Source organism: Equus przewalskii, chromosome 28 (assembly GCF_037783145.1).
Source record: "Equus przewalskii isolate Varuska chromosome 28, EquPr2, whole genome shotgun sequence".
NCBI classification, from domain to species: domain Eukaryota; kingdom Metazoa; phylum Chordata; class Mammalia; order Perissodactyla; family Equidae; genus Equus; species Equus przewalskii.
Window position 1 is genome coordinate 19,110,032 of NC_091858.1, and position 16,273 is coordinate 19,126,304.

Genomic DNA, 16,273 nt, shown 5'->3' on the forward strand with positions numbered 1-16,273 from the left:
TGCTTTGGCAGCCCAGGGTTCGCAGGTTGGATCCCAGGCATGGACCTACTCGCCGCTCATCAAGCCATGCTGTGGCAGGTGTCCCACATACAAAGTGGAGGAAGATGGGCACAGATGTTAGCTCAGGGCCAATCTTCCTCAGCAAAAAGAGGAGGATCAGTGGTGGATGTTAGCTCAGGGCTAATCTTCCTCACAAAAAAAAAAACCCAGAGTGGTGCTCAGTGGGGGTGAGCACAATAGAGCATGTTCAGAAATTGATAAATAATAACGTACACCCAAAATTACACAATGTTATAAACCATTATGATCTCAATAAAATTACTTGAAAAGAAACTAAAAACAAAACTGAACTGACCAAATTTTAAAGATCTTTATTGGCTTTATTCAATGATTCATGAATTGAGTAGCATCCAATCTAGCAGATAGAAAGGAGCTCCAAGGAGGGGTACAAAATGAAAGACTTTTATAGGGAGAAGGGAACAGGAACAAGGAAGTTATACTACGCGAAAAAGCGGGTTGACTATCGCAAGGTTACTTTCCTTTAATGGATGGCAGGGGTCTATCAGGCAGATTACCTAACTAGTGCTGATCAGGAGATTCCTGGTTGACTGGTTTAATATTCCATTTCTGGAAGAGCCGAAACTATAATTAGGTCTCAGTTTGGTGACATGGGGCTTAGCATGAGTGATTCCATTTGGGGCCTGTTGTCTTGTTTTTAGCAGGTGCATACCATGATTGGATTGTGTTTTGAAAAGATCTTTCAGGGTGGAGACAGATTGGAGAGGGCCAGAGTAAGCATGAGCAGATCAGAGAGGAGACTCTTGTCTAGACTTCAAAAGCTTCTAATGATGGCGGTAATGGAGATGATGGAATAATGAGCACTGCAGATTTCTGACTGGCTTAACTGGATGGATGGCAATAACGACGAGGTTTGAAGGGAAAAATTACGTCAATTTTCAACATGATGTATTTAAGATGCCTTAGATATGTAAAAGAGGAGATATCAAAAGAGGAGATATGGATCTGGCTCTTGATCATTCATTTCAGTTCATTGAAAATCATAGTACCAATTAATCAGTTGTTTGGTAATCTGCTTGAAACTGTCAAACAAATGTCTTAAGGTGGGTTAGAAAAATTATAGCTATTTTTTCTTCAGAGACAGGGATATGGCAAACCTTAAAATAAATCCTAAAGATCTAATGTATAGCATGGTGACTGTAGTTGATAATACTGTATTGTATAATTGAAATTTGCTAAGAGAGTAGTTCTTAAGCATTCTCCACAGGAACAAAAAAGGGTAACTGTGCAAGGTGAAAAAAAATTGTAAAAGTTCAAAAAAATTAAATCCTAAATAATGTGGCAAATTGGCTACTTTGCAAATTAGCTTTTAATGAACTAATTTTTGTTGCTTTGGATGATTTCCATTGGAGATTAGGGGAGAGGGCTGGGTAGAGTATATATTTAGGATTTATCTGTACATGATTGGTAATTAATGCAATGTGCATAGATGAGATTGTCTAGGGAGGCAGTACAGTTAGATGACCAATCCTTGAGGAATTCCTGCACTTTAAGGAATAAAGGTACAAAGACTTGAAAGGATGAGCCTCAACAGGAAACATAGGAATGTCCAGAGACATAGGAAGAAAATCAGAAGAATATGGAGTCATAGAAGCCAAGGAAAATGACCACAATGGTCAATTGAATGGACTGCTACTGAGAAGTCAAGTTGGAAGAGGACAGAAATATGTCCACTAGATTTAGTAATATAAAGGTTACTGATGATTTTAAAAAATGATGTTTCAGTATAGCGATTAAAGACCAGACTGCAAGAGTAGAAGATGAAGAAATGAAGACAGTGAGTGTAAAGGACTCTTTCAAGATGTTTAACTGTGAAAGAGAAAGAAAATGACAGATAGTAGTTGAAGGAGGACTTCCTCGTGCAATATTTTGACAGGGGACTGTGACGATAGCATCTTAAGGAGAGGGAGCTACCCGAGCCAAAACATGGGGTCCAGAGAGTACATGGTATATTCGTTGTAGTCCACTTTGGGAGTATGTAGGCAGTAGCGATAGAAAAGGCTGTAAATTAAGTAGGGCTCTTCTTTTGAGGAATTTGAAGGCTATGGTAAGGATTTTCTCTCTCTCTGCTCTTTAATCCTTCTTTCCTCCCTCCCTTCAAGAAATATTTATTGAGTACTTACTATGTACCAGATAACCATGTTATACCTTGGAATTAGTTGTTTCTATCTTTTTTGTCCTCCTATAATATTTTAAGTTTCCTGAGTGTAGGGACTTTGTACATAGAAAAGACCCTTTACACATAAGTAGATATATATGTGTTCAATACATTTTTGTTTAATTGATTTCGTACAACGTGGATTTTTAATATTTATTATGAAGTTAGTATAGATTTGATAAAAATATTAATATATTAGAATATCAAATGGTATTTTTGCATCAAATTCTATAATTTTGTCAAAGTTATATTTGGGAAGTTATTCATTAGGTGATGCTTAATGATTTGAACTTTATAGCTTGAAATTTTTTAGTCTGTTATTTTCCTGAATTTTTTCTTTATACTCACTGAAAGCCTGCTGTTGGATTTTTGCCTTTTGGAAGTAACTTTTGTGATGATTCTTTTGATAGGTATTCCAAAACCATCACTTGCAGAAAAAAAACTGGTTTCCATTTCAAAAAATCTGCACGGGATATTTAACAATGACACATTAACATCAGTTAATTTCTAACTGACATTTATAAAACATAATTAAGAACCATCACTAAAGATCAAGATAGTTTTAAAAATATTTTTGAAAATGTAGTGTTATAAAAAGAAATATTTGCCTCAGAAGAGAAAATAGCCTTCATGGACTGAATATTAAATCATATACATATCAAAATAGCATATTGAAATTACACTTGTGTTTAAACCTTGGCATTCGTTTACTAGCTTTGAGAACTTGGTTAAGTTATTAATCTTTTGTTTCCTCATTTATAAAAATAAAAATAATAACAGCCTCATGAAGTTTTTTGAGGATTGAATGATATCAGTTGTGTTTAGTATAGTACCTGACACACAATAAGCACCTAACTAATGTTGGTAGCTGTTGTCATCGTCATCGTCAATATCATCATCATCACTTGAATTCGTAACCTCGATTTTTAAAAAATCTTTAACATAATTTCATGTTGACCTCAACAGGAAAAAATGGTATGCTATGTAAACGTTTGCTTAATAATTACAGTTCAAATAAATGTTAATCAAGATATATATCTGTTTGTTGACTGTGACTTTGTGTTTCAAATTTAGAAAATTTCTTCTTTTACCTACTTAAATAGAACGTAAAAGGTGAATTTCTCTTCTAGAATGAAAATAAGTAATTGATTATTTTCATATAGCTTCAAGTATTATTTTAATTTTAGTTTAAAAAATATATTACTAAAAATTTCAGAAGTACATAAAAGTATTAAAAATATAATGAACATCAACCTATAGCTTAAGAAATAAAATATATCCAATAGAATTGAAGTCCGTCTTCATCTGAGTTATATTTATATATGCAGTAACTTCATATGAAATAAGGAGTTCAGAAAATCAGAAAATCCTTTGAAGAACAGTCTTAATGGCTCTTTAGTCTTTATAAAAAAAAAGCTAATAATATTGAACATGGTGACATATCCGGCAGAATGAATATGTCTTTTGTGAATAATTTACCCTGGAAATCTCATAAACCCTACAAAACTCAAGAGTGCCTAACTTCCTCTTTTGATAAATAGCTTCTGAACATTGCATAAGAGCACGTGCATGTACTTTTGTACCATTTATTTTTCTTCTTTTCTTACTGCTATATTTCAAAAGCAATAGAATAATACATATTATTCACATCGTTCTGTTCATCAGGGAAAAGAGGGTATCTTTATGGAATAAGTGTATACAGTATCATAGTTAAGGTTAAATGCTGAATTCTACTTTATTAATAGACCTGTGATTTTCATCACTTGATTACACATCTTGATTAAGTTTGATTAAACTATCTTGGGTAAAAAAAGGATGTTGTTGCTATTTAGAGAAGAAATCTATCTCCATAAAAGTCAGTTTGCTAAATTTTAGAACGTATTTCTTCCCATTTGAACTTAAAATGAAATATATTGCTTAAAAAAGAGAAAGTTATATAGCAAAAAATGCCTATCCTATAATCTTGAATTTGATATGTTGTTTGCATTAAGTATTGTTAATTGTGCAGAAATAGCCACATTGCCATGTAGAAAAATTGTTTGTCATTATTTGAATGTAGCTGAAATAATATTTACCAGTTCCTGATGTAGCTGTATTACAGAATGTAATCACATATAAATCTGGAGATAATTCTTGGTAAGGTATTAGATAGTCACAGTGTTTAAATCTGAACAAAGGAAATAGCAATATTGGCTGCACATTTATTCCAATGTTATAAGATTTATAGTGTTTGAAATCTTCAAGGGTCTGAGGAGGAATCAGAAAAAGAAAGTGATCCTTTTATTCAACTGTAATACTCTTGTTCCAGAAATGATTCTTAAATAGTTGTAGAGAAAAAGAATGGAAAATGGGACACAAGTCTCCCTCTCTTATTACCTGCTCCCCCCTTCATCTCTTTGTCTCATTGCCCCCATCCTTCCCTTTCACCCAGAGAGACCTGACCTTTGAATATAATCAGAGATACTAATACAGCAGAGATCATGCGTAGCACCTTAAAATTATAATTTCTTTATGTTAATATTGTGTATTCTAGTGTGAATATTTAATAAATATTATTTGTGGTTTTAAGCCCATAGGATGTTTAACATGAAGTAAGTTAACTTATTAAGTCCAGAAATCCCTAGAGTAAGGTAATGATTATGGAAATATGTTTCCTATTCCACTGATATTATTTATTATAAATAGTTCATAGTACATGAAACAAATACATATAAATAAAATCATATCTTAGATCCAAATCTTGAGGTTAAAAAACTTTGTCTTTTAGATAGAAAAGCTTGGTGTTATGAGTTATGTTGTGATGGTTATTGAATTTGGATATACATTACATGAAGTATTTATTATCTAATCTTTTTGTTTGTTTATTATAGTTGCTAAAACATGGAAGTCACTTTCCAAACAGGTAAGTTAAAGCTCTTGGTGTACACATGCATGGACACTACATATATGCATATATTTGTGTGTGTGTGTGTGTAATGTGATATATACGGCTATAATTTTTTTCTGCAAATTAAATCACATCAAAGTGCCGTTTTTTACCCTCCAGATTGTCTGAAAATAAAAAGGTGAACAATTCTAAGCATTGAAGATGTGGATCATTGGTAACTCTCATGTGGGAATGTAAATTGGTATACCCGTTTTGGAAAACAGTTTGGCATTATCTACTAGAATTAAAGATACACATACCCTATACCTAGCAGTTCTGCTTCTGGGTTTAGAGCCTGCCACAGTACATGCACATGTACCTAGTAAAGTTAAACTTGAATATACCCTGTGATCCAGTAGTTTTACACCAGTGTATATATCTAGAGAAACTCTTAATCTGTGCAAGAGAGGTTCACAGGAATGTGCTTAGATTATTCATGATGACCAAAAAGACTGCAATACAATATCGGTAGTAGAATTGATAAACAGATTTTGATATATTCATACAGTGAGTATTATACCACAGTGAAAACAAATGAATTACACCAATGCTTTAACTAGATAAATCTCAGAAACATAATGACAAAGTAAGCAATATCACAAAAATATGAAGTATAATTCCGTTTATATAAAGTCCAAAACTGAGGAAAGGAAGCCATACTGTTTAAGGATGCATTCATAGATGGGGAACCTAAGGAATGATACATGTAAATTCCAGACAATATTTACCTCTAGGGGAGACAGAGGAGAATATCGTCCATGAGGGGTCCAAAGAGGCTTCTAAAGTACTGGTAATTTTCCATTTCTTAATAGTTTCTAACTTTAAATTTTACATATCTTCCTTTTGCACTTTTATATGTATGATAAATTTCAATATAAAAAAAATAAAACAGTGTTAATGTAACAATCTGGGAAACTTCCTTAACCAGTTAAGGAGAATCTTCCAAAGCTTATACTGAACATCATGTTTACCTGTGAAACTTTAGAGACATCTCTTTAAAATCAGATATAATGCAGATATGTCTGCCATCACAGCTGCTACTCACTGTGTTACTGCAGGTCTAAGCTAATGTCGTGCATTAATTTGCGATGGCTGCCATAACCAATACCACAGCCTGGGGAGCTTAAACAACAGAAATTTATTTTCTCACAGTTCTGGAGGCTGGAAGTCTGAGATCAATGTGTTGGCAGGGTTGGTTCCTCCTGAGGCCTCTCTTCGTGGCTTGTAGGTGGCTGTCTTCACCTGTCTTTCCTCTGTGGGTGTCGGTGTCCTAATCTCTTATAAGAACACCAGTCGTATTGGATTAGGACCCACCATAATGACCTCATTTAATAACCGTAATTACCTCTTAAGGCCCTGTTTCCAGATACAGTCACATTCTGAGGTATTGAGAGTTATGACTTCACATACAAATTTGAGGCAGATGCAATTCAGCCTATATGACAAGAAAAAATAAAGAGGTTCTAAGGGTTGGGACAGGAGCAAACAATATGATTGAGAGAAAAATGTGAAAATATGTGTATTTCAGATTTATTCAAATTTTGTAAAAGTTTAGCAAGGTTGCTGTGGGATGTAAGATCAATGAACCAAAGTTAATAATATGTTTCTGCACTAGCAATAGCAATTAGAAACTGTACTATCAAATAAGATACTTTTTACAATAGCAAAAAAAACTGTTAGATACTTAATGTACCTAAGAGAGGATGTGCAAGCTATTATATTTTTTAAAAAAACATGAGTAAACAGAGAAATATATCATGTTCATGGATGATTCATTTGGAAGAGTAAGGGCCCCAAATTTTCAGAACAATTCTGAAAGCGAGGAGTAAGGGGGGAAAACATTGGGATGAGAACAATTGGGCCTGTCCCATTTTAAGATTAATAATAGAGCTATAATAATTAAAATAGTATTGTATCATTGCAAGAGTCTTTTTAGAAATTAGATCAAAGTAATAGAATATACAATCCAGAAGCAGATCCAGTCATGTATGGGGAGAGCTAACAATCATTAGAGAAAGGATTAACCTTTAAATATTGGAATAATAGTCTTTCCAAGTTGGGAGCAAACAAAATTAGATCTCATATTGACCACTGTATACATAAAAGCAAATTTCAGATGGATTAAGTTCGTATTTTTGACAAACAAAAATTCTGAAACATTAGAAACAAATGAGGGACATGAAAGTATTTTTTAGACAGACACAAAGCAACACTCAGAGGAAATTATTGGCCAAGTTTTACTAAATTAAATATCAAAAACTTTTGTAGACTGAAAAAGTGTCAACAGTGTTAAAAGATGTATGAGAGATGGGAGAATATGCTTACAGTATATTAACAGGAAGTGTTAAAGGTCTTGTACTCACATAGCACTCCCATAAATCCATAGAAAAAAGATAATCAGCTCAATAAGAGAAATATGGACAAACATAGTTTGAATGGCCAATAAATATATGTAAAGGAGCTCAACCTCACTTGAGATCAGGGATATGCAGATTAAACTAATGATACGATACTATTTCACACCCATCAGATCGTCAGCTTCCAAAAATCTAACAATACTGGTAATTAGCAAGGACGAGAAGAAGAAGGAACCAGGTGAGAATGTAAATTCGTATATTCACTTTTGGAGAGGAATTTGACAATTTGTAGTAAAGTTGAAAATGCATATCAAAACTCTACTTCTGGGTATGCCTGCTAGACAGACAGTTGCGTGTGTACACCAGGAGTCCTGTACATGTTTCCTACAGCATCGATTGTAATAGCAAGAAAGAATTAGAAACAGTATAAATGTCAGTCAGTTGAGAAATGAATAAAAGAATCTGCAATAGACATATCAAGGACGAACACAGTACTAGAGAGCTAAAATGAATAAATACATTAGAGCTATGTGTATCAATATGGGTAGACCTAGAAAACAAGGTTGAGTGAAACAGCAAGTTGCAGAATAATATAGACTGGCAATTCTTAAAGTGCAAAGACCTTTGAAGTCAAAACTATTTTTATAATAATACTGAGAAGCTATTTGTTTTATTACTCTCATTCTCTCATGAGTGTACAGTGGAGTTTTCCAGAGGCTGCCTTATGAGTGATGATGCCATCACTCTGACAACTAATAGAATATGTGCTTGTTTATTTCTGTGTTTTAAAAATTTATTATTTCTATTTCCATATGCATTAAATATTGATAAATATAACCCACATACACAATGCTTTTTTGGGGTTCATGATAATTTTTAAGAGTATAAAGAGTTACAGTACAGAACTGCTGATATAGACAATTGCTGTGTAGCCATTAAAATGAAAATGAAGAATATTTGGCAGGAAAATATGCCCATGATATATTAAGTGCAACAAGTAAGTTATGAAATAATATGCAGAAAATGCTTTAGTATTTGCAACAATAACAACAAAAATACTATTACCTGTGCCTAGATAGATAATTAGCCTAAAAAAGATGTTAAATAAAACTTTTAATTGTGTTCATCCCTGGATTATAATTAGTTTTTATTTTTTGTACTTACTAATGTTCCTATAATGTATATATAACTATATAATAAGACAAAGTTGTGCTCATTTAACAAAATTGTATAAATCCTCTAAAAGGCAACTATAATTCAAAGAAAATGAGTTTAATCCAGCAAATACTTATTTAGTACTTATTTCCAGTATCATGATATAATCCTGGCACTAACCACCAAGAGTTAACATCAGACTCCGCCACTTTAAGGGCACAGTCCCCAACAACACTGTGGTCATTTGGGATGCCAGCTGCAAGTTCAAGGGTCACCACACTTCTGACCAACTGGCTACAAATCCAGGAGATTCCCACAACCCCCCTCAAATTCCATGATTTGCTAGACTGACTCATAGAACTCAGTTGAACTATATTTACAATTATAGTTTATAATTATTATAAGGAACACAAATCAAGACCAACCAAATGAAGAGACACCTGGAGCAACTTATAGAAGGGTCCCAAACACAGAGCTTCTGTGCCCTCTCCCCATGGAATCAGGGTATGTCACCCTCCAGCACGTCAGTGTGTTCACCAGCCTGGAAGCTCCACTGAGCTTGGTGTCCAGAGTTTTTATTGAGGGTTTCGTTACATAAGCATGATTGATTGACTCATTGGCCACATGATTGACTCATTGGCCACATGATTGAACTGGGTCTCCAGACGGTCTCCTCTGCTTTCCTCAGAGGTTGGGATAGCCCAAAGCCCCAACCCTCTAATCACATGCTGGTTCTTTCTGGCGATCAGCCCCCATCCTGAGTCATCTCATAACGTAGGTGTGATCCGAGGCTGTAGAGTCACCCTCCCAGGAACAAGGGGCAAAGGCCAAGCGAATTCTTCATCATACAACACCACTATATGTAAGAGACCAAAACAGGCACTGGGAGTGGGAGAGAGATTCCCAGGCTGAATGGAAATACTGATTTTAATAAAATTTAAAAGTCCTTAAAGTCAACAGAAGACAAAGATCAGTGTGTCGATTCATCATCTAGACCAGAAGAAGCTAAATTATTACTAATGTAAATTGCGTAGAGTCAGTAAGGATCTAGTTATCTACTAGTTGTGTGACCTTGGGTGAGTTACTTATCCTCTTTGAGTTTCAGTAAAATATGCATAATGAGGATTTGTTTTTTAGGATTAAATGAGATATTGTATTAGCCCATTGCCAAACACATACAGGGCACTCAATAAAAGGTAGCTGTGAATTTTTGGTCTTAAACTCTAGCTGAGTTTAAGGTAAAACAAATGGAGTTGAATACATAGAAACAGTTAAATTGGAGAAAGAAGTTAATATTTATAAAATAGAGATGATATAAATTAAAGTATATGAAATGTATTCAAAAATTTTTTTTAGTCTGCTCTAACAGAAATACTTATCAGTTTACTATTGTATAAACAGTAAATCTCCCATTTTCTCATCATTTTTCATCCCTGAATGCTTGCCTCTGTGCCGTTGCTACCCTAATGACACTACTGACTGCCTGGTGGCATCTGTTACCTGCAGTGCGACGCTAGCACCGTGAAGAAAATGAAAGCAGGGTTCACAGATGGGCTTCAGGGAGTCTGCTACTCCCTTAACAATACCTCTCTTGCCTTTGGCAGCCCAGGGATTCCTTATTTGCCTCCTAACTCAGCTTTGTAATGAAAAAGATGGTTTACAATGTCACAGAGCATTTTTAGGTACAACTGCACCATGAATGGTTTCTTAAAAGAGCTTCTCAAACTTGAATGTGTATAAAAATCACCAAGAGTTCTTATTAAAAGTACAGATTCTGGTTCAGTAGGCCTGAGATGGGAACTAAGATTCTGTGTTTCTAACAAGCTCCCAGGTGATGCCTGGGCTGCTGGGGAACCACGCTTTGAGTAGCAAGAATCAGATCTGGAAATAGAAGTGGTTTCTAGGGTTTTTCACTGTGTTACTTAGCAGACAAATATTTTCATTTCAAGTTATCTCACCAAATAATTTTTCTTCACAATTAATCAAATTATAATTTTCACTTAGTTATTTTTAGTACTGTATGCACAATACTTTCAAAATTGTTTTAGTATCTGAGCCATGATTCCAATGTTTAAATTTTCCAAAATAGTTTCCCCTCCCTTCCGGCTCTGATAGTTTGATTTTTTTAAAAAAAAAACTGCTGCTGGCCCTGTGGCTGAGTGGTTAAGTTCTCGAACTCCACTTCGGTGGCCCAGGGTTTCACCTGTTCGGATCCTGGGCGCAGACATGGCACCACTCATTAGGCCATGTTGAGGCAGCATCCCACATACCACAACTAGAAAGACCCACAACTAAAATGTACAACTATGTACTGGGAGGATTTGGGGAGAAAAAGTGGAAAAAAAAAGAAAAGAAGATTGGCAACAGTTGTTAGCTCAGGTGCCAATCTTTAAAAAAAAGAAAAGAAAAAACTGATTAATAAGCAATTTAAGTTTGTGTTCTTTACTGAATATTTAAGTTAAAATTAGAAAAAAAAACTGCAGTGGTGACCACAATTATCAATACCCCTGTCCTCCCACTTGATCTGATGTCATTGTTCTTTGAGTCACTATTAAAATACTCTTCATTCCTTCCCAGTGTAATCCTTTGTCTATTTGCTTCCTCTACCACAGAGCCCCTTAAATCTAAGAGGGCTCCAGAGGAGAGGGTATGTGAAGTCAGGTAATCATCTCTGACCTTAATAAGAAAATCCACCTTTTTCTATGGCTTTCATGAAACTATCCTTTTCTAACTGGCTCCACAACTTAAACTCACTGTTTTATCTTAATTTGATTATCTTATATTGTTCCTCCAGTTATTAAATTTACCTGTAATTTTTGGTAGCTCTAATTGAATTTAATATAGCATCTTTATCATTTCTTTTATATTGTACTGTGTGCAAATGTTTTTGTGGTTGAATGAAGCACAGATATAGAATAGAGTAAATATAGCCATGTCTCAGGGTCTTTTAAGTGAAGAATTTTTTTGCATAGGCATTTAAACCTATTACCTATTAATTTAATTTAAACCTATTAATTTAAACCTATTACCTATTACCTATTAATCACTATTATGATACTTTATGTCATAGGAGTTAAATCAAATGCTCTCAGAAACACCACCAGTTTGGAAAGGATCATCAAAGCTATTTCGCAGTCTTAAAGAAAGAGGTAAGTTAACTTTAGCACTTACGCATTTTAATATTGACACTATATTATTTTTACTATTTATATATATATTTATGTATATATACATATATATTTATATATAATGTATATTATGTATAATATTCATATATATTTTATATATGTAAATATATATTTCATATACATATTTTCCTCATACTTAAAATAATTTTACAATTACATGTGCGTGTGTGTGTGTGCACGCTACAGAAAAAACTGAAAGAAAAACACCAAAATATTAATAATGGTTGTTTCTGGATAGTGGAATTAAGCATGGTTTGTGTTTTAGTTTTTATATATGTTAATCATGTCTTCCAAATTTTTTACAACAAAGTGAACTTTTATAGTTTAAAAAAACCAGTATTTTCTTTAACCGTATTGAGAAGTATAGCTTATATTTGCCACAGAAAGCATTTTTCAGAACAACTCCAAATGTCTATTTTTCTTCCTTACATTTTACTTTTGGGAAATTATAGATTTTATTAAATCGAATCAATATGAAAAACTTATTGGATATGTCTTGGCTGCTGAATTTGAGCATGTTTCTCTTAAAAATAACACTCACTGCAAAAGCCACCTGTTTCAACTTACTCTATTATCTATGCCTATGTGTCTAAGTTAACTCGTTAATTTATCCATTTCCCTGCAATCAAATTATATAGCTTTTATTGCAGTTTTCTTTTACAGTGTACTTTTTGTACATATTTATAGCAAAAAATAATTAATGAAATCTCTTTAATCTTAAAAAGGAATTTTTCTTAGAAATATGCTTTTTTGTATCCGCAATTATGAGTATTCAAAATAAAAATATTAAAGAAATTATATAAACAGTGACTTTTTTCATCAATTTTAATCGATACTGGTTTGAAAATGTATTTATTCTAGCATGAAGACAAATTCCTTAAAGGATTAGTTGTAATCCATATATTTTTTGAGTAGAATTAGAAATCCAGATTGCATCCACCTGGTTCTCATGGACTCTTATCTTTTATTGTAGGCTTTTCGTAACTATGGTTTCAATCTGGGCCAAGCTATCTTTAAAGCTCTTAGAAGTTTTTTCCTGGGAGTTCTTTTAAAGATTGCCATTCAAATCTTTGGGTGGGATAATAGGATCAGGAAAATTCAGAGCTCAGAAAAATCAAGTAAGATGGTGAATTTAAAAAATATTTCCTAATACCTCTCCTGGGGAAATACAAACTGGATCAAATATAATCGGAGAAAAATAACTGCATGGAAGAAGGAAATTGTTTTTAGTTGAGGGGAGAGTTAAATCTGGAAGCCCTGGGTGTAGGTGTGTCCTGATCTTGTTATGTATGTGCATATTTATATATTTTTTCAAGGCAGTGATCTCTTCAGTGCTATCCAACAGAATTATCGGCAGTGATTTGAAATGTTCTATTTCTGTGTTGCCTCATATGGTAGCCACTAGCCAGATGTGGCTATTAGGTACCTGAAATGTGGCTACTGTAACTGGGGAACTGAATTTTTAATTGTATTTAATTGTAATTATTTTAAATTTCAATAGCCACATGTGGCCATTGGCTATGCTGTAGGACAGTGCAAATCTATGACATGGTGACTGGATGATCAAGGTAATCCCTGTGCCCAAGAAGTTTTAGAACCATTTGGTCAGGTGAGGTAGAGAGGTACAGAGAGCCTTGCTTTTTTGTAAAGAGATTAAGTGGCAGAGGAACTTTAAAGCTAAATCTTTAGAGCTACTAAAGATTAGTTTACAAGTGAATTTTATCTGCTTAAAATATTACCCAGCAAGAAAATGTTATGTAGTTTTACAAAAAATATTACATTAGCCAACTGTAATGTATCATGATATAGGAAGTAAACAGTGTAATGCTTTTAAGGAATTTCCCTTAATTAAATTTGCAAAAGAAACCTAGTTGGCTTCTTCCTTATCCTCTTTTTCTAAAGATCGCAACATTACTATATGCTTAGCTTTTATTTTTATTTTATTTTTTGATCCTGAGTGGCCTTAAAATAAATTGAAAGGTCAGTCTAATAGTTTTCCATTTTTGTAACGCGAAAGCTTTAAGAATCTACATTTCATGTTCAGTAGTATTTCCTCTTTTCCTTCACCATTTTTACTAAATTATGTCATGAGTTTCAGTTTGTTCTCCTTCCCTGTGGATTACACTACCTCAAAAGCCATTTAGTTCCACAGACAAGTGCCCACCACGATAATCATGATCAGGACTCTCACTGTTAAGTAATCCTTCACTGAGGGAAACCTTGAGTTAATTAAACTTCTTTATACCAACCAACATCTCCTGTGTTCTACCAAGTCAATTAGATCAACAGTCCGACAGGATTGTGGAGACAGAGGGCCCATTTCCCCATACCATTTCCCTTCTTTCCTCCTGCTATGCTTTCCTTCTTTATTTTTTTCTTTCTTTCTTTTTTTGAGGGATCCCTATGGAATCTAGGTATTGTATCTTTATATACATTGACCATTCCAGAATCTTTCTCCCATAACATTCATGGCAATCAACCAGAACTATGTCTATAGGTCACAATATTCGAGTATAAACAAAAGAGGGGAATGCTTTCAGGGCCTCCTGGCTTCTTCTCTTCATGCCTTCTGACAAACTGCCTGACAGTGACTCCTCTTGTCTTTGTTCTGTAACAAAGTGGGCAGCCTCAAAGAACATCAGGTAAAATGGAGTTTTAAAGTTTACAGTCTGATTATTCAAGGATTTGTTATACCCTTTAACCATACATCAGGACTATTTGATATCTGGATGAGTGTTACTAACTTGTTCCTGATTTTAATTTTCTCAAGATCCACTTGGAAAGTCAGTTAAGCCATTAATTGTAATTTTGGGTGTTATAGTCCAAAAGCAAAAATTTGAGTAACAGAATATATATATTTATTTACTCCGAACAAACTCCTTTAAAGTTTGTAATTGTGGGATTACAGGGAACTCAGGATGCAATATACAGAAAGTGTAAGCCATTTAATTAAAAGAAAAACTTATTAGAGTACATTTAATAGAAGCATTAAGTTTGTCAAGAATAATAAATGATAACTTGAAAGCAGAAAAGTGGTAACTATGGAGTTTTGTTTTTTGAATGCAATACAGAAATCAAATTTCTAAGGAAGAATGTCTAAATCTTTTATTTGAATTACTAAGAAGTAATTAAGCACTTTACAGTGTTAACCATTTCCAACCTTTTTATTTTATGTTAGATCCATATATTGAAAACTATTAACAAGTTTAAAATTTGTAGCTATAAGTAAACATTATAATTTTGCTTTTTTATGCCAATATGTCTGGGAACATTAATGGGAATTTTGCATGGGTTTCTACAGAGGTGTGTGAAACAATGTAAAATTAATTTTGTTGCTTCTTTTGCTATCATTTTATAATAATTTATTCTCATTCAAAACAATACTTAGTATCTTCTTTAAAACTAAGTTCTTTATTAATATTATTTATTGCTATTATAAGAGTAATATTTTACTTGATAAATATGAAGAGAAAGTAGTATTTTATATATAGCGTAACATACTGTTTTTCTTCTAGGTGTGATTTCTTACACAGAATATCTTTTTCTTTTATGTATTTTAACAAGTAAGTATATTCATTAAGTCTATATCTGGATGCAGTTTTCATTTTTAATCAGAATCTTGGAAAACAAATCTTTCTTAAGTTCTCTTACTATTGAAAATCACTTTAGGCCTATCCATGCTGTTTTGCAAAATTCATGTCTAAATGCCAGTGTAAAATGCTAAGCATAGCACTATCAGGGGTCAAAAACATAAATATTTTTATAGCTTATGGTATAGTAATAAAATGGTCATAAATTGTAAATTTAATATCATGTTTCAATCCTTGTGGTTTAATCTACATGAGAGCCTAAAGGTCAGGGCATGTAGTGATTTTAAATTTCCTGCTATACTCATTCAAAGCACATTTTCTGCAAGACTATTGTGAAAGAATGAGTCTTCTAACTAGTGAGTCTATCAGAATACCCATCATACATTCTCAAACAGCTTTGTTAACCTCTTCCTCTCATGTGCAGCAGTTCTTATGAAATATATGAAGGGAGGGTTTCAGTTAAATTTCATTGCTTTTAATGGAGGAACTTAGATCCTATAGTTTACTGTGCTCCAGCCACCGGATCTTTCTGTTCCTTGAGTTCCCACCTCAGGAATTTGTACTGTCTTCTCCCTCTGCCTTCAGTGCTTTTCCTCAAGATGCTCATGATAATAAACGTCATTCAGGTTTCCTTTCAAATGTGAAGACTTAGAGAATCATTACTTGACCATCCTCCCTAATGTAGCTCCCTCTCCCATCTCCCTTTTTATCCCTTTCCTTGTTTTATTTTCTTCACAGCACTAAACTGTCTTGCTTGTCTCCTCACACTTGATTGCAAGGTCTATGGAGGCAAAGATTTTATCTTTTTTTGTTAACTTCCA

At 33.6% G+C, this 16,273-nt stretch overlaps 1 protein-coding gene across 5 annotated transcripts in view; it reads left to right on the forward strand.

Moving 5' to 3' along the window:
- The window catches only part of MICU3 (mitochondrial calcium uptake family member 3), a 99,638-nt gene that overhangs the window by 38,328 nt on the left and 45,037 nt on the right, over positions 1-16,273 (forward strand). For all 5 annotated transcript variants that reach the window (XR_011534170.1, XR_011534171.1, XM_008529157.2 and 2 more), the window contains exons 3-5: positions 5,107-5,138; positions 11,745-11,823; positions 15,378-15,425. Coding sequence is in view for 3 of the 5 variants with exons in the window: in XM_008529157.2 (XP_008527379.2) it covers positions 5,107-5,138; positions 11,745-11,823; positions 15,378-15,425 (159 nt within the window). In the remaining 2 variants the exon portion in view is untranslated. The remainder of the gene's footprint in view (positions 1-5,106; positions 5,139-11,744; positions 11,824-15,377; positions 15,426-16,273) is intronic.